The 19,847-nt window shown below is 33.7% G+C and overlaps 1 protein-coding gene across 1 annotated transcript in view; it reads left to right on the top strand.

The window, feature by feature from the left end:
• The first annotated feature begins 2,697 nt into the window (after positions 1 to 2,697).
• LOC126977916 (uncharacterized) overlaps positions 2,698 to 19,847 on the top strand; it is a 35,246-nt gene continuing 18,096 nt past the window's right edge. The window contains exon 1 of the mRNA XM_050826604.1: positions 2,698 to 2,803. Within this exon, the coding sequence (XP_050682561.1) occupies positions 2,786 to 2,803 (18 nt within the window). The 5' untranslated portion in view covers positions 2,698 to 2,785. The remainder of the gene's footprint in view (positions 2,804 to 19,847) is intronic.

The raw sequence follows: 19,847 nt of genomic DNA, 5'->3' as shown, positions 1-19,847 counted from the left end.
CAGCCCACATTCTAGCGCTCTACAAAGCGCAGGTCCTGACTCCAGCCACATACACAAAAGGAGTTTAAATGGGGCCTTATAACGAGTCCATTCACAATATTTAGGAGCCGCAGTAACGCTTTATAACATACCTCAAAAAAATAGAAAAATATTATTATTTTTACTGTTATACGTGTATGTATTTTGTGTACAATTCTAACTTATTCGCGGAACGACAAAGATTTGAAAAAACCTCACTTATGAAACAACGTGAACGAACACTTACTTTTTCAAATTAAACGTTTAAAAATGGTAAATAGTAAAATTTACAGAAACGGCTCAAAGTGTGCTCCGCCTTGCTCAATACACAACCTCGTTCGTCGGGATATGTCTTGTGTGGTATTTCGTACGATCGTCGGTGTTATTGATGCGAAAACCGATCCAACACGCTGTTCCATCTCGGCAACCGTTGGGCAATCGGAGAAATACACTCTGTCCTTCACAAAACCCCACAAAAACAAGTCCAAGGGTGTGAGGTCCGGAGAACAAGCAGGCCATAGCATCAGTCCCCCGCGGCAAAATGTGCCGGAGCTCCATCAACATGAAACACCATGTTTCTTTGGTTCTCAAAGTAATCCCAAGAGTAAGTAAGTAACAAACATTTATGAATGAAAAATAGAAAAACAATTAAAGCAGACAATGATTAGGTAAAATAGGTTCGTAGGTCTTTCTGTTTAATAATCTGCTTCCCTGACATGAAACACAGCTTACTAGGGTTGTCAAAATTTTTGGCTTTGATGATTAACTATATAGTTTTACGAGGTATTTTGTAACAGGTTGTATAAAGGTCTTTTGGTATGGCGCACCAAAGTATCAGCTCGAACTATTTGACCGCGTGCTACCCAGTACTGGTTGAATTATTGGGGTTCCAAATTCCAATGCTCTGTGAACGGTTGCCTGATGACTTGGCGTTGCGTAGAGAAGTCGTTTCATTGCTTGTATACTACGTTTATTACGGAAAGTGTTTCGAAGAGCTGCTTGACCTGATTCCTGCCGCTAAATTCCACCTTCACACGACACCCCACAAATTAGGATATCAATCCCACTTTCTGGATCTGTGGTGTTCCACCATCTTGCGGCTTTTAAGGAACTTTCTTCTACGTGCAATCAAACCATGGTATGAGCTTCCAGGACGATACGATATTTTAACACCTTTCTAAATGGCCGGCAACGCTCCATTGATTTATCTGGTGTTGCAAGAGAATGTGGGCGGTGGTGATGAATTCACATATTCAGATGACCCATACGCTCGTTTGTCGGCCTCTTTTAACTTAACTCTAACAAGCCGACTCTTACAGACACGGCATTATGTGTGTTGTATTTTTCCTTTTTAGTCGTAAAGTCTATGTATCGAATTTCTTCATAAGATTCACTCATTTTGACGGAAATAAAAGCGAATACAGAGAGGATGTAAAAACGACGTAATAAGAAGCGGATCTGCCCAAGCACAAATTGAAATTTAGTGAATTAAACGTGCAGTGATTTGAAATATTAATAACAGTATTATGGCGATGAAGTATGATCCGGCTAAGTTTGAAGGCAATGTGATGCTTAAAACGCAGAGGATCTCCGTTTTTTACATGATTATAGTCGTCATCTGTCAATCTATCAATGACTGCACATTTCATACAATCGCTTTTTTCTTAGAGTGTCGTTAGGCTGGCAAATGAAAAATAGCTGGAAACAAGTTTTTACTAATTTGTGTCTTTTTTTAAATATTTTTAAGTGTCATCACGCCAAGTGTCATCAAAACCAGCCAGATACAAATAGTACATACAGGCAAAGAGATTTTCTTTAAAGTTTATACATACTATATATTTTTTTTAATTTATTTAATTATAAAAGTATGCACAGTTGGCACTTTAATTTTACATCTTGCCAAACTGTTGCAACAGTTTGTTGGCGAATCTTCGCTCTTAGACTATACTATTATGCATCTATACTAAATTATACCTAATTTGTTTATTATTATACACTATTACTAATACACACATAATATATTACTTAGTTATTAATTCATAATATGCCTAAAATTATTATTATTAATTTTACTATGTAAAATCTTACCTCTATACATATAACAACTAAACTATACTGCTAATATAAATATAATATATAAATACTAATTAAATATTAAGGCTTACGTGGAGACGTTAAGGAAATGCTCTTATAATTTTTTCTAAAGCACTCCTTTACAGTCTTCTTTATCCTCTTTTAACCATTCTATACTGTTATAAAGTTTAGGCACCACATATTCCCTTAATCTTTCCCCGTAATAATTACATATTTTTGGTATTATATATCTATTCCTAATATTGTTTGTCAAATTGTCCCTCAATTAATGCGTACTAACTTTACCCCAACCAATGTATGTACAAAAACAAACCAATTGCAATAGAGTCGATTGCAGGCAAATGAAGTTCTCACATAAGTCAGAAGTCACTTTCATATCGCCCATAAATCTAGCAACGCGTTAATTATATCGGTGTTTTCGTCAGTCCATACTGTGAGAACGTTTTTTTAATCTCATACTGCCATCGATAAAACAATTCCCATTCGAGACGACCTTCTCCTAATTCTCGCTCCGTTTCGGCTTTACATAATTCGAATGTGAAGGTCTGGTGGGACTTTCTTTGGCGGGGAGGTTGAAGCGTCGAAGCCTTCTCGTCAGTAAGGAAGAAAGCGCGTTTGGTCGCGCTAGTGTAGTGACTGTTTTTTTAATCCACTCGAGTGCGTTTTGGATACAATGAGGTTTTTGTTTTGGGTAAGCTTTTTTTTTCTATAACTTTATTTTAAATTTGATGATACTATTTATATACAATATCTAATTATACATAAATACATTGTGACTTCTCTACTTCGGTTTGAATTCGTGGAAGTGTTGAAAAAATAAGATTTACGAAAATTTTATTTTGACAAAAAATATGATATTTTGATATGTCTACACTAGATAAACAACTGAAACTTTGTGGTTCCGAGCATTTAAAAAAGCAGGATATTTAAAGTAAGATTAATTATAAATACTACGTTATTGTATTATATAAATTCGCGTGTCCGGTAAATACTAATTCGAATGGTTCGAGAATATGTTTGGTATACGTTATGGTTATGGTATATGTTCACGAATTAAGCCTAAAAATAATAATACCTTGGTGTTTTATATCTCTCTATTCATATCAAAGATAAAATTATTAATTAATTATCTCTTATTAGGAAATAATAGGAAATCAATGATATTTTTAATGTTTTTTTAAAACAAAATTGATATTTAAAATATTGAATTCAATACGTAGATATATAAAACGCAAAATAATAACTTTTTCGTGACAAAATTCTTAAATAAGATAAGTAAGTCAATAATCTGTTATTTTCGAAAAATTGTGCTTTTTTTATTAAGTATTATGGCTAGGGTGTTATAAAACGCCCTTCATATAAACACCACACGGCGTGATTTTTAAAAATAACATTAATCTTTCCTTATTACAATATTTTATGTATATAATTTGGATGCATATGTAGGTATGTATTGTATTGTAATTAAGTTATTCGACAAAGGAGGACAACTCTTGCAATATTATACAAAATAGGCAACATTCACCAAATGTTACTGTTACTGCCAGGGATAGTCATAATATAAAGCTCATAAATATTGTTCACCAGAACATACAAGGTATCTCAAGTAAGGAATCAGAAATTGAACTGTTTTTGAGCTGCTGTAAAATACATATATTGTGTATTACAAAACATTGGCGTAAAGGTCATCAGGTCCAGTTTAGTTTTAGAGAACATAAAGTTTTATAGAAGTAGGGATACATGGAGGTACTAATTATTATTGATATAGATTAAAATGTACAAATAGAAGAGCTATTACCTAACAACGGTAACGGTAAAAGGCATAAAAAGGCATAAAAGGCATTTATTTTTTTCAAAATTGATTCCTTTACAAATCTGTTCGATGTCATTTCTAATAACTACTAGATAGGTAACTATTAGGTAAGAAGACATTGTTCTGTCCTTAGTAATAAAAAGCAGAACTATCAAACTGTACTTGGTAAATATAATTTACTGTCACATATCGATATAAAAACTGTTTAATTAAATTGTGTTTTTTTATTTATTCTTAACGATACTTAATAAACTCTAAACTATTATTTAAAATGTTACATAGGACGATTAACTTAGTGTAAATGGTTTGGGAATAATATCGCCCGAATTGCCTTATTCATTTATGTGGTTAAATACAATATTAATTTATTGCGCTATCGTACACAAAAATGACAATTTGTATTACATACAAAATTGAACACTTCAGAACTACCAACAATTAGTTTACATTAAAAAGTTTATCTCTCAGAAAAATCAACTTTTATCCATAATTTTATCGACTGTCTTACTAATTTTCAATCTGGTCACGTGTCCTGACGCGAGTTCATCATTTTATACCCGTCATCAAGAAAAGTGCTCAACGCAGCTAAACATGTTTTCACTTGAAAAAATGTCTATAACATAACAAGGTGTGACATTGTTTTTAGTTCTTATAGTATCAAAATCAGCCTGGGCAAAGTAAAGGCTGAGACTAGTACAATACACTGACATTTTAGTAAAAATTAATACATCGATGGCTCTACGGCCACACCTGTTTCATATTGAAAGTCTAAGCCGAAAACAAGCCGAAAACGTGCTTTCATAACTCGAATATTATAACATGACTAAAAGGTTACTCAATAAAATACACATCCTTTCTACGGAATTGCGTAAAGGTTGTAAGTGTGCCACTGTGAGAGTCGGTGAATTTGCGAACGGAACTTACTTTATAAAGATCGTTTCCTCTTACAGCGGAGCTCAACGAAGCTATACTTTCTCAATTATCTTATTTTTAGTAATTAATAGTAATATATTCATTGAAACAAAACTTTAACAAATATTTTAGCTATATTTACAATACTATGATTACTTTAAATTATAACTATAATTACGGGGAAGCGTACCAAGAATCCTGGCACCATTTCCGCGATAGATAGCTATCCAATGGCTGATCTGTTTACCGAAATAGCTGCCAGCGTTTGGGTTTCCAGGAGCCCTATTGAGGTGCAAAGATAGTACTTTAACCATTCTCCGCGCTTCTGGGCCCCACGGGCCAAGGGACTCAACACCAAATACCGACATATTTGCGATGCTTACTGTTAATAGTCATTTAAGCTTTAAACTTTTGAAAAGTTATTTTATAAAAATATATGAATAATATTTTTATTACGTATTCAGGAAGTAAAGGATATAATAAGATTGTTTTCTTAAGAAGTAAAAAAGAAACGGTAATAGTACTATGAAGGCTTAGTAAGTGTAATTTAATATTAACGCACATATTATTTCCATCAAGCATAGATTTTAATTAAATTTATAGAATATAAAATAAGTAAAAAATTACACATTTAAGTCAGGTGGTAAATCAGTTGAAACCTTTGATTTTTTGTAATATTACAATTTTCAACATAAAACTGCATACTTTAGATAAAAATACAATTTTTGACATCCTCTCCAGGGAGTAAAACGATTTAGGTGACGATTTTGTAATTATAAACATAAATATTATAGTATTTATTACCTCTTTAGTGCCTGCAGTGGACGAGTGATAAAAAAGTATTCATGATATAAATTAGTGATGGAACCTTGTCATTAAGTCACGTCAGTAAGCAGTCATCAGTTTGCAAAAAGTATTTTTTAGCAATCAGTCAGTTATTATCATTTATTATTTTCAAAATGCTTATAACGCCCCCATTTAAGTGCTAACCGGCGATGTAATCAATAACATGCCATAGCAATGTCATATTTAATCTTATAGCCCCTGTGCTGGACAACTACCTTTATTATAACCGACTGGACTGGTGTAAATTTTCTCTTTAGTGATGCCGAGACAAACTTGTACAGACCAGCTTTATCACATCGGCTCTCTTTTGTTTACCGCATAAATATTAACATTGTAAATGGACTAGAAAATCGTATTAGGAATACTATTAAGTCGTGGCTATTTTAAAATCGGACAGCTTGCATAAGGATTTAAGAATTGGGTTTCCTTTAAAGACAATTTTTTTTTATAATACGGAAATAATTATTTGATTTTTAAATTGAAGCGCTTTTAAATTAAATTAATAGTTTAACTTATGCTTTGATAATTTATACAACACTTATAAGCAGCCATGAAGTATTAAATTTCCATTGCCAAGTAGATCAATCAAGCTAGAGATCTGAAAATGTGGATATATCAAATCACCAACTGTTCAAATTTTTAATAAAAAATATCGTCTTCCGTGTGATAGTTATTATTGATAAATCAATGTTTAATACTTTAGTAATAGTACTCCTATGGTTGTTACTGCAGCCATATATACCACAGAACATCTGTGCACCCCTTCATTTTTTCGTGATGATGTTGTCAACCCTACTATATAATATTTAAGGTGTCAACCTACTATAATTTTAAAAATATAATATAGTAGATGAAAGTACTATATCTTATCAACATACAGAGCGTAATTTTTCTGTGATGAACAAAATAGAAAGATGAGCACAATAGAGTCAGTATCCGCAAAAGTATCTATCTGAGAAAAGTAGAGTAAATGGTGTTTTATACCTACAATTATATTGTAATAATAATAATAATAAAAACCTATTAATAAAAGCTCAATGTAGTACAAAAAGCATATGAATAATTGAAAACTATATATATTATACAGTTATCAAGTAATTCATTGTCTACAATATTTTTTGGATACTGTATCCAAAAATACTATAATAATATTCGGTTTGAAAAAATTGGCAGCCCTGGCCCTTTATATCCGCGATAAGCCCCATGCTTTAGGCCTTCTTTGATGATAATCTTCATTTCTCGTAATATACTTACCCAACCAGCGATAGAAGATAAAAACCGAATGACCATTTATAATTAAACCACCGCTAAGCGAATTTTGGTTTCAATTTACCTTATGCTATTGCATGCACGATGCAATATACGTTATTTTTTATTATTATTGCATAAAAACGACGTTATTTTTTATTGGTATTTGATGTGTGGGCTCCAAATACAATAAACATTTCACGCTCACATGTCGATTTCTAAAATAAAACAATTCATAAAAGTTTATTTGTAAAACAACATCTCTTCCGGCGTTCTTCGTTTACATAAATGTCTAGATGTTAATGATGTAACTGTAATTGTATATAATTTGAGAGATGTTTTCGAGATGGAGTAATACAAATTGATGTTACGTGTGCTGTGAGTTATGACATACTTTAAAATACTTTATACATGTTGTTGTGAGATGTTGAGCTAAGTTCATTAAATTCATTTAACAAACGCAGGAACGGATCATTTGGGATTTATCAGTGTGGCTTCTATGCACAGGTACCACTACGACACCTATTTCTGCCGTGAAGCAGTAATGTGTAAGCATTATTGTGTTTCGGTCTGAAGGGCGCCGGAGCTAGTGAAATTACTGGGCAAATGAGACTTAACAACTTATGTCTCAAGGTGACGAGCGCAGTTGTAGTGCCTCTCAGATTTTTTGGGTCTTTCAAGAATCCTGAGCGGCACTGCATTGTAATGGGCAGGGCGTATCAATTACCATCAGCTGAACGTCTGGCTCATCTCGTCCCTTATTTTCATATATAAAAAAATACTTTATGTGAAGTGATCACCACCCGCGACATTCTTTTGCAACACCGGCGCCGTTGCCGGCCTTTTAGAAAAGTGTACGCGGTATTTTTAAAGGTTCCCATGTCGTATCGTCTTGAAAACACCGTACAAATAAGCTCATTTCACAGCTTGATTGTACGTGGAAGAAAGTTCCTGGTAAATAGTAAATAGTGGCGTATCATGCGAAGGTGCAATTCGGCGGCAGGAATCAGTTCAATCAGCTCTTCGGAGCACTACCCTTGATAAATGCGGCAGAACGCACAAGCGGCGTCCTACGCAACGCCATGTGATCTAGCCGTTCACAGAGCATTGTATCCCTAGCAATTCGAGCAGCTCTGTGTTTCACGCGTTCAAATGGTTTTAGCTGATACTGAGATGCGCCAGACCGAGATAACAGCAATTCTCTATGTGGCCGGACTTGCGCTTTATAGATCGCTCAAATGTGGGCTGGCTTGAAGTATTATTTATTATATTTTATGACTCCCAGCTTTTTCGAAGCCGATTTGACTTTCCCTTCCAGATGACCGCTGCATTTGCAGTTGCTCAAGATTTCTAGACCCACTATTCCGATACTTGGCGGGTGTTTAAGGGAAGTGTTGTTGATGAACAATATTGTTTATAATGGCGTATGATTTCCCGCCGTTTTTAATCGAACCATACTACTTAAATTTTAACCTTAAAAATTTCTTGTAAACACGTGAGATAAGATATAGGATATTATATTTCATTATAATATTATTGATTTTAATGGCCTTTCACGTGACCATGAAATTTTACTTCTTGAAAATTCATTAGGGTGTAATAACTTGTACTTTTTACATCCTAATGAATATTAGTAAATAAATAACTTTTGCCACGATTTACTTTATAACTTAACCTGAATATAAAAACATTAACTTATTAATAAGTAGTTTGGCGCTAAGTTTAAGTTAACACAAACACGTGATCCCTTCACCTGGTGCTTTAGAAGTTAAATATTACCTAATACTTAAATTAAGTATTGGTGAATGGATTTTATCTTTTTTTTTTCATTTAAGGAATCCAAAAATAGTCGTAAAATATATTAAAATTTAAAAGTATAGTTAATTTCGAACTACAATAACTATTAAATTCCATTTGATGAAACCCTTCCGTGTGAAAATCTTACGAGTTCTTTATAAAGGCTCTTTCATAGTATTCTTTTTGAAGCATGTTCAAATTTGTTTTTATTTTAATGAGCCAAGTACCTGTAGGCAGTGGCAGGAAGTGAAACAGGTGCGTGACGAAACTCCTTGATCACTTTTACCGCGTTTTTTGTCCCACTTTATAACGAAAGTTGTTGCCAGTTGAATTGGACGACCTCACACGATTGAACAATGTTGTATCTGTGTTAAATTTTGATTTAATCAACAATTTTTTATCCGAATATTTATATATATTTATTTAATTATTATGTATGTTTCATTTATATATTGTATACTAAACAAATCTTATAATTATATTAACAATACTATGACTACATAAAATTAAAACTATTGTTACGTGGAAACGTACCAAGAATACTGGCAGCATTTCCGCGTTAGATAGCTAGGCTGATCCGTTGACCGAAATAGCTGCCAGCACTTGGGTTTCCAGTAGTCTCATTGAGGCGCGAAGATAGTACTATGAACATTCATCGCGCCTCTGAGCCCCACGGGCCAAGTGTCTCGACACCAAACGGCACATTGATGTATGACTCACTGAGACCGACATATTTGCGACGCTTGCTGCATTCGACAGTCAAAGCAGCAGCCCCAGCACTAACGTAACTTGGACATGAGAAGGAGCCAGAGAGTCCCACACCAGCGCCCTTCCTCGTGCCTAAGCCACCAGGGTCATCACGTCAGGACGCTTACCATCGCGACGGGTAATAATACCATTTGGCCCTAAAACAGCTGGTATATTAAGAGCGGACATCCTTGTGGATGACTTCAGAATATTTATATAAATCTCTCTCTTTCTCTCTAATTACATTAATCTCAGATTTAATTACAGAATAATATCAAATTATACCTAAATTCTAATATATATAAACTTCTCGTGTCATGGTGTTAAACATTGGACTCCTCCGAAACGGCTCGACCTATTCTCAAGAAATTATGAGTGCATATTGGGTCTGAGAATCGGACAACATCTATTTTTCATCCCCCTAAATGTTAAGGGTGGTCCACACGAAATTTTTTTTTTAATTTGTTTGATTATGAGTCAGCATTAAAAAAAATACAACTTCAAATTTTCACCCATCTACGATCAACAGTTACTTTTGTATCGCGATTTTAATATCGGCAATACAACGTTTGCTGGGTCAGCAAATAATATAGTAAAAATAGGTTGTTATTTTATGAGTGTTTATGGATTGAGCTTTTCACGAGATTGTTCGAAAGATATCTATTGAAATTGTATTATAGTTACTGGAGGATAAAGTCCAAGATCTTGATATTATTTCAACTCAATTAGCTGACAGTACTTAGGACTACTTATAGTAGTTTTTGACGTTCAATAAGTGAGCTAACTTGGCCACTCGTTATTGAACTGTATATTCTAACCCCCTTATTCATAATGGTCCGCTAACTTTAAACAGCCGCTTAGGAGTGTTTTTTCTTATTCTGACTTAGGTCAATAGAAGAAGACAGAGTGAGAATTAGCAATGCTTTAAGTTAGCAGACTATTATGAATAAGGGGGTAAGGCTATATATTCAGGTATATTTTGTCTCTTTTATGCACAACTATGAGGACAGGGACAAAACACGCTTGATGCATTTTATTTATTTACTTTATTTCAGGCACATTGACATGTTAGATACAGACCTAAGACTGTGGAATATTGAGTGTTGGTACACAATGCCGACCAAGTTCTAGAAAGTAGACAGGGAAATGGTTTTCAGGCCAATTTGCTATTGCCATATTTTGTATGATTTAAGTTGCGGTCTGCTGTTGAGGGCCCCAAACACCTAATATTTTAGTTGAACAAATATTTTTAACTTTACGACGACCGATATAGCCGAATTTAGTAGCCGTTAGTGACCCTGACTACTAAGCTAGAGGTCCCGGGTTCGAATCCCGGTAGGTGCAATCATTTATATGATGAATATGGATGTTTGTTTCCGAGTCATGGATGTTTATATGTATTTATGTATGTTTAAGTAAGTATATTGTATTAAATATATCGTTGTCTTGTACCCATAGTACAGGCTATGCCTAGTTTGGGACAAGATAATTTGTGTAAGAGTGTGTCAATAAAAAAAAAAAAAATACATAGATAATTAATTTTTTTTTTGTATCTTATGTTTATGATAATTATACTTTCTTGCGTAGGTAAGAATAAGAATAAGAATAATTTATTTAAATAGATCTTTTTACAAATGCATTGTCATTAAATTACATTAACTTTAAATATTTTACAAGCTTATATATAAGTATGACTAAATTATGATTGCCATTGAATCACCACACTAGTCGGAGACTGTATCGTGGGATCAAATAAAGGTATGATTAACAGTAAACTATTATCTTGGTAGTCATCATTGGCATTACTATTACAAATTTTGAAGACACTATATACAACTGTAAAATAATAATTTAATTAAAAAACTACAAATTTATCAATACTAAATTTAAAAGAAAGTAAAATAAAATTAAAGTAACAACATGTGTGTGTGTGTATGTGTGTGTAAAATTAAATACAAGGGATCAAAATATTTTCAGTTTTTTCATAATCTAATTCTCCTAGGTATTTACTGGTTTTTATTTTCATATTTTTTGTACTTAAGTCTAATATACCCAACATGTTTATGCATAAAATTATATAAATATTTAGGTATATAAGGTGCCAGTCGTTCCGAAAACTTGGTATTAACTCTTGGGCGAGTTATGTTAAACGTGCGTTTCATTTTTTTAGTGGCAAAACCCGGAGTATTGAGAACATTTTTGTGCTCCTTCATTACACTAGCCAATATGAATAAGTGTCGAACTCTTAGCACGCCGCATTCCTTACACAAACTGCCCGTAGGGTGTCGTCGTGGCTTCCTGCCATGACTTTTCGAAAGGCTCGTTGAGCTCTCTCTAATATTATTAGATGAGATTTTGCAATAATTATAGGTTATAGGTAATTTTGAGAAATAATTTTTAATAGTTAATAGTTAATAGTTTTATTATACGTCGAATAAACATACATATGAATTCAAAAACCGAAAACACAGAAGCACGTATCGGGTGAGGATCGAACCGGGGGTTCCGTGGTGAGAGTCAACGTTTCAACCTTTTGCACCAACGATACTTAACAGCCTTAAGCGTAAATGTTTACACTTTTATAATAAAGTCCCAGCCACTGTTGAGGCATTATCTGTAAGTAAATTTAAATGTTTCATTAAAAAATGGCTGTGTCATAAATCCTTCTACTGCACAGCTGAATATCTAAGTGGTCCGATAGCCTGGGACTATATTATGATTATGATTATTTTTAGCCGACTTCAAAAAAGGATGAGGTTCTCAATTCTTTTTTATTTAAAAGCTGGTGCTTCCCGTGTGGTCCCATTGCAATTTGGTCCAGATCTGATAATGGAAACCATGAGATCAAAATAAAAGTCTTTAATTTGCTATAAGTATGTGCCCGACACGAATAACTCAATATCGCGCCAACCGATATCGATAATTCTTTTTTTATTGGAAGAGATATACTCAAAGGAAGTTTGGTGAGAGTTTGGTTAGGTTATGATTATGGCATCCATGACAAAGTAACGGAACTCTTCAATTCTTAGGAGCAAATTAACGACACGGGCCAAATCTTTTTTATGCTATCCGGATATTTGGGTCACCTACCAGAACGTCTAATTTAACGTATATTTCATTAAAAATAGAGCAAAAAATAATGCTGGGAGAGTTTCTTGCGCCGCTTTTTCTCTCTCAGAGCGCCATTTGTTTCCGAAGCTGTAGTAGTGTCTAGTATATTAGAAATGACATCAAAAAGAATTGTAAAGGAATCAATTTTCAGAAAATGAATGCCTTTTAACGAAGCTTTCAAATAGTTAAGATAAAGTGTATGATTGCATTTTCCTAAGTAATCAACAATTATAAAATGTGAAAGGCAAATTAATGTAAGTTTCCCTTAAATACAAAGATTTAATTAAACGCTTTAATAAATAAATCATACCATCGCTGCTCCGTTCAGTCTATTTATATATCCGCTATAAAGTAGGCGAAAAGTGAAACAGACTTGACATTTCTCCTAAGTGGGTCTAACGTTCCGTTAAATTGTGATTACGTGCTATTGAAGTCCGACACACTCCAATAAATACCATGGCATTGGCCAATGTCAAGGCCGAAAACAGAAGTATTTGCCTGTGGATTTCCTGTAGTTATTGTTTATTTAAAAAAATATGAACCACAGAGAAAGTATGAGGCAGTTTGGTGTTTATGTAGTCTGTGGTCATTCTTTAGTGGTTTTTGCGGCTTACAAATAATCGACAGACTAGTCATTAGACCGCAGAGGAGCCATATTCCATAACTTGTTGCGACTTACGAACATGTGCATTGATGAAATTAGAAAAAAATTTTTACTTAAGTAGATAATTTATACGTCTAGATAGACTACGACAGCTGTGAAAACGTCGAAAAACATTATGTTTAGAACTAACCCATATTTTGAGCAATTCACGCACACTAACACAAAGTGAGTGTAAGACGTAGCTACGTAATGACAAGCTTGTCATTACACACTTAACTAATATTCCTGGCCTGTTTTTATCGGTTGTCTAACAGCAAGAGATTCTATCTAGGTGTTTTTTTATAAGAGGTAGTGACGATACGAGCAAAACGTTCATCTATGGTACGATGGTGATACATAATACGCCCAGAGACTTGCAATATACTAGCGTATAAATAAACAGATCGTGCGAGGGAGAAGAAGCATCTCTAATGGTGATACAGCAAGATATAAAAGGAAAGCGAATATTTTTGTACTGTAACCTATTTTGATTGGCAAGTCGTAAACAGTCAGCAACACTTGGAATTAGCTCTTTAGCATTATGAATATTGAACTAGCTAACTCACACATTGACAAATCAAAATTGGTCATGAATCTAACGAACGAAATCTTCTAAGAAAAAAGAGATTCACTCGATTGTATGAAACGTGCATTCATTGATAGATTGACAGATGACGGCTATATTCCTGTAAAAAACTGAGATAGCCGGAATCCACAACGTTTTAAGCATCTGTTCGCTTTCAAACTTATCGAAGGCACGAAGTATTATACTTAGTAAGATACTGTAATTACTACTATTTCAAAGTTATGTCAAATCACTGCACGTTTCATACTAAACTAAATTTCAATTTTTACTTAGGCAGTATCGCCTCTTATTACGTAGTATTTACACCCTCTTTCACCATTAAGATGATAATTCAACTGAAATACAAATAATAGTTACTTGCTTATAACTGTTGGAGGGCAGAACGAAGCACCGCTATGGTATCCATCTAACTGACATCCCGTGCTAAGAAACTGGTAAAACAGAAAATCCGAATGGCCATTTCAATATATTCCAAAGAATGATCAAATCATTATCTACATTTTATATATAACAATGTAATCAAGAACTTAATATCGGCGTTTAAAGTAAAGCTATTCCTTTAAAGTAAAGTTCCATAAACCATAGAAAAACAAAAAAAACTGTAGTCTTATAGTCTGTAGTCAATAGTACGGTCTTGATTGTAGTGGTTGATTTGATTTTATTTGTATTTATCTCTGTTAGAGGTCATTCAAGGGCACTCATACACAGGACAGTAGGTTTAATTTGGTTCCAACGCATTGTTGACCTTCCGTGGGGTATTATGCCCTCCCTTTTACCTTAGACGAACTGGCTGCACCCTGGAAATTCTCTCCACGATACTCCAAGCATCATTCTTCAGCGACATGTGCCAAACGACAATCTTTTTGTTTTTATCCTTTTGCAAGTTCCAAACGATAGGTTATTATTATTATTTTATTAAAGAAATTAAAATTTGATTTATTTAAAAAAGTTACGAGACGCATAGATGTGCTTAAAATTATGTTCGTTTCTTTATAAATTTACAATAAACATACTGAATTTGAGACCGCCAAATTATTATGTAGCGATCTCAATTTTTAATCCTAATACAAAATACGTTGCATTTGCGTCGTTTTGTACGTTAAAAGATATTTAATAAAATCTAACAAATTATAATAATTATGAATTACATAATTTTATATTTGGTTTGAATTTAAAAAATAAGTAGTATTAAGTCAATTTCAATATTCTTTATATATCTGTCTAATATCATAGTAGATATATAAAGTATATTCAAATGAGCACGGCACCACGTCAATAAAGTAATTAACGAGATAGATATGAGCTGAATTTTGATCAAAATGATATAACTAGATTAGATTCGATTAGAAAGTAATATTTAATCGGACTGGTTTCCGAAAGTAAGAGTAAGTAATGCAATTAATGGAATTTATTAATAATTAATTAGAAATTGCTAAAATAGGCTAATATGTGAAAGTATTTCGTATTAGTAAAAATATTCATGTAATACGCATATTTTAATTTGTCACTGTCGACCTTGGTAATAAAATATCTGTATTATAATACTGTATTTATGTGGTAACTGTTTAGTAATCTGCGGCTGTATGGAGGTCGACCAATAACAGGTAGGTTCGCTGTAGAAAAATATCTCTACTGTCAACACAATAAATTATCCAACCAGGTTCGTGAAGGGGCAAGCTAATCACCAAATTACACTCAGAAACTAAAAAAGTATCTAAATTCTAATGTAACATAGGCTCTCGTATTCTGTGTTTTCTACTCACAAAAATATAACAGTTTAAGACTTTAGGTTTAAAGATATTTATTTTCTCATTAAAAACATAATATTGTCACTTAAATGAGAACATAATATGATTTAATTTATTACTATTATTAATTTATCTACCGTGTTCATACATATCTAGATACTAACCCCCTTATTCATAATGGTCCCCTAACTTAAAACAGCCGCTAAGGAGTGTTTTTTCTCATTCTGACTTAGGTGAATAGAAGAAGACAGAGTGAGAATTAGCAATGCTTTAAGTTAGCAGACTTATGAATAAGGGGGTTAGTATATTCTTCTTCACATAATAATAACAATACACTTTTACAGGTCACTGTCGTATAACAAACTATGACAGACATGTTTTTTATAAAAACTTTGAAATAATGTAGTCTGATAGCTCACATTTAAATGTATGAAACGACTTACCCCCTTATTCATAATGGTCCGCTAACTTCACACAGCCGCTTAGGAGTGTTTTTTCTCATTCTGACTTAGGTCAATAGACAGAGTGAGAATTAGCAATGCTTTAAGTTAGCAGACTATTATGAATAAGGGGATTAATCTTTTTAAGAGATGAAGGTATTAAAAAGTTGTGCACCCTCATAAATAGACCTTAGACATGACATGCGTTAAATTTTTTTTCTGGAGGGGCACAGTTGGTCGGCTGCTTTTAAAAGTATATTAATCTCATGGCTCCTCTGGCGCTGTTTTTTTATTTCCCAGTATTATAAAATTCTAATATCTATTATAAAATTTAAATCAACTTATCATAACAATAAGTATCAGTAAAAGGAAGTGCCGGTAAGACTTGTACACCAATTATTCTAATACCATAGCGGCGCCTCTTTCTGACGTGATTATAATGTGCATGTAATATTGTTTCGTTCCTAACTTTGAAGGTTGTAACTAGTGGAACTACGGGTATGTTCCGATATGCACTGCGAGCACTGCACAGTGCTATCACTGTAGAAAAATTCGTTCGTTATGGACTGCTAGTATACTGCCGCAGTACCCTAGGGAAATATATAACTTCATAAATCGCCGCCATATTCTACTGTGAGCACTGGCGTTTTCGAGGTAAGGTACTCGCAGTACTTTTATCACGTGGTCATTCAAAACCACTCGAGGGCCTAATGTTTACGCTTAAGTGGCTAAACAGACTTAGCTATTTTCTTACTTTTTACTTATACTATTATTAGTGGCTAAACAGACTTAGCTATTTTCTTGCTATTTACTTATATATTAAGGCTATTTTCCGATATGCACTGCGACCACTGTACAGTGTGACGTCAATTTAGTATATTGTGAAGTCGTTCCTTTATAGCCAGTTATATGGGTTACTATTTCAAACGGAACGCAATGCCGTATACTGTCAGCCGCCATTTTTGACGCAGCATTCAAATGAGTGTATTAAAGTTTTCTAGTTCATTAAAAAAAACTGTTATTGGAGTACTGTCAAAATAAAAATATTTGGATTAAACTGTAGGTATTGTTTATAAAACGTTAGGCACTCGAGTGGTTTTGACTGATCACGTGATCAAAGTACTGCGAGTACCTTACCTCGAAAACGCCAGTGCTCACCGTAGAATATAGCGGCGATTTGTGACGTCATATATTTCATCGTGCAGTGCTCGCAGCGCATATCGGAACATACCCTATGTCTCAAAGTGATTCAACCACGAATCATGGAGCTGTACTGCACAAAGAGGATGTAAATACTACGTAATTAGAGGTGGGACTGCCTAAGTAAAAATTGACATTTATTTTAGTACATACAGTGATTTGACATAAGTTTGAAATAGTAGTAGTAATTACAGTAAAGCGTTTAGCGAAGAAGTAATCCGGCTAAGTTTGAAAGCGAACAGTTGCTTAACGGCCCTTTTCAATGACTTATCTCTACTACGGATACATTGCTGTCACCGTTTAATGACATGATCTGATCAATCCATAGTTATCTCCAATATAGATAAAAGATCAATGCTTTATGACAATAGGTTATTGAAATGTAAGTAAGCGTAAAAAGATAGATTTATCTACCTCTAGTAAGTTAAACTAAGGATAGATAGGTTATTGAAAACGGCCGTAAAGCTTTGTGGATTTCGGCTATCTCCGTTTTTACAAGATTATAGCCGTCATCTGCCAATCTATCAATGACTGCACATTTCATACAATCGAGTGAATCGCTTTTTTCTTTGAGAGTTTCGCTAGGCTGGAACTGCAACGTCTTGATCGTCTCGTGAATAATTCTCACAAAACAAATACTTGATTTCTTAGATAATTTTACGTGTAGATTGAGCCTTTTGTTGCAAAATTACCGATGAAAACAGTCCAGGATTATTACTTTATTGTGTGTTACAAGCTACGTCTTACACTTGCGATAAGTATGTCACTTTGTGTTTGTGTGCGTGAATTGCTCAAAATAGAGGTTAGCTGTCAAGTTCAAGTTCTGTCAAGTTTTTAGATGATTTCACAGCTGTCACTGTCTATCTAGACGCATAAATGATTTAAGCTTGATTTATTATCAATCGTATGAATTCTAAGACAATATTTTTTATATAAATTTCATCTTACTATCTCCAATGTAAGAAAATGAATTTGTCTATTTAGCTGTTTGGGCATTCAAAAACCGTTATGAATTTTCTGTTATAAATAGTTCCAAAAACGATTTATAACAATAACATATTACCTAACCCACATCAAATGAAGACATTCGGCCCAACGAAAGCGAACATGATATTTGTGATGACTGTTAGCGGTTACAAAAAAGTAAAAGTCCCATGAACCGCGGTCCATATCACCATTGCGTAAGGTTCATAATGGTGTTATAATTCATATTAATTCACAATTATGTGCGACGTCTTGTGGCAAGTGATTTTGGAATGTACTTTCTCGGAAGCCACGTCAGGGTTACGTAATGGCGGACCGCAAATAATAGCTAATTGTAAACGTTGATAATGCTGGGAAGAACACGAATTATATGCAAATAATGTAATTATTTGATGATGAGTACTGTTTTGGAGTTTTAGTTCTAATTACAAACTACGAAGTGAGTTTAATAAAACTTAGTTTTACTTAAACCAGTTCAAATGGCAGTCTTAATCTCGATTAAGCCGATTTCACACTTAAGTTTTAATCGTGTGCACAAAATCCGAGATTATATGTCATAAACAATTAAGGAATGTATCAAATAGATGTATCAAAATTATTATATTACAATATAATATATATATTTATATATATATAAGGTGAAATACTTGTTGAAATTTTTACTCGTTTAGAGGCGTACACTTAGTTAAAATGGTTCTAATCGCGATCTACTACCATGGTAAAATCAGCCCTTATACATCAAATCTAATATAACTAGTATTTCCCTTTATTTACGTAATATATGCCCGGATACTCAAATCAAACATCAGTTGACGGCCTCTTAACTTTTCACGCCCTCTTATTTTCAAACCAAATACTCAAACGTCATATTGAGATCTTGATCAACTGAGATGCTCTCACGCAATTTCGTAATGGCAACATTTACGGAAAACAATGTAAAAACCTAAATACTCGGTGGTAAAACGAAAAGTTTTACAAAAAAAAATTCTATGTGTACAACGAAAAAAAAGTTAATAAATATGTTGTAATATGTTGTAAATATTATAAGAGAAACATGCACCTTTAAGTACTCCCAACATACCTGAGCCCTGTATATAGGGTCGAACGTCCAAGGCATAAGATCAGATTAGTAGAAAAATCGTTAGAAAAACTCGAGTGGGTCTAATTGAGGTAACCTTAGTTAATTACATGCAGTAATGTGTGCATTTCAATAAACAACAATTTGAGCGTGATGTAAGGAAATCAGAAAGTACTCCACTCAATTGTCATATTATTGGTCAGGACGACAAGGACATAAAAATGAACCATCTGTATGATAATCTCACGCCCCGTATTTCATGGTCACGATTTTTTTTGCATTCTCAAAAACCAGTCGTAACTTTTGGTCACGTCCAAATCATCAGTCTTTTTGAATACGAGCTACAATAAGTTCAATGACTCGCTGTATAAGATTTTTTTTCTCTTCTCTGCCCCTTCGAATGGCCACCCCCACCATGCAAACTGGCAGACTAATATTTCTCCGTTGCAAAAACACATGGGGCGTATACACTATCAATATCTTAACGCATAAGAATCATTACCGATACTAATATTTTAATCTGTTACCTACTCTTGGTATATCAATAATCGTTTTGAAGGTTTGGGTGAACTCCTTTAACAA

The sequence above is a fragment of the Leptidea sinapis genome, chromosome 46 (genome assembly GCF_905404315.1).
Source record: "Leptidea sinapis chromosome 46, ilLepSina1.1, whole genome shotgun sequence".
Lineage (NCBI taxonomy): Eukaryota > Metazoa > Arthropoda > Insecta > Lepidoptera > Pieridae > Leptidea > Leptidea sinapis.
This window is presented reverse-complemented; position numbering and strand designations above follow the sequence as displayed.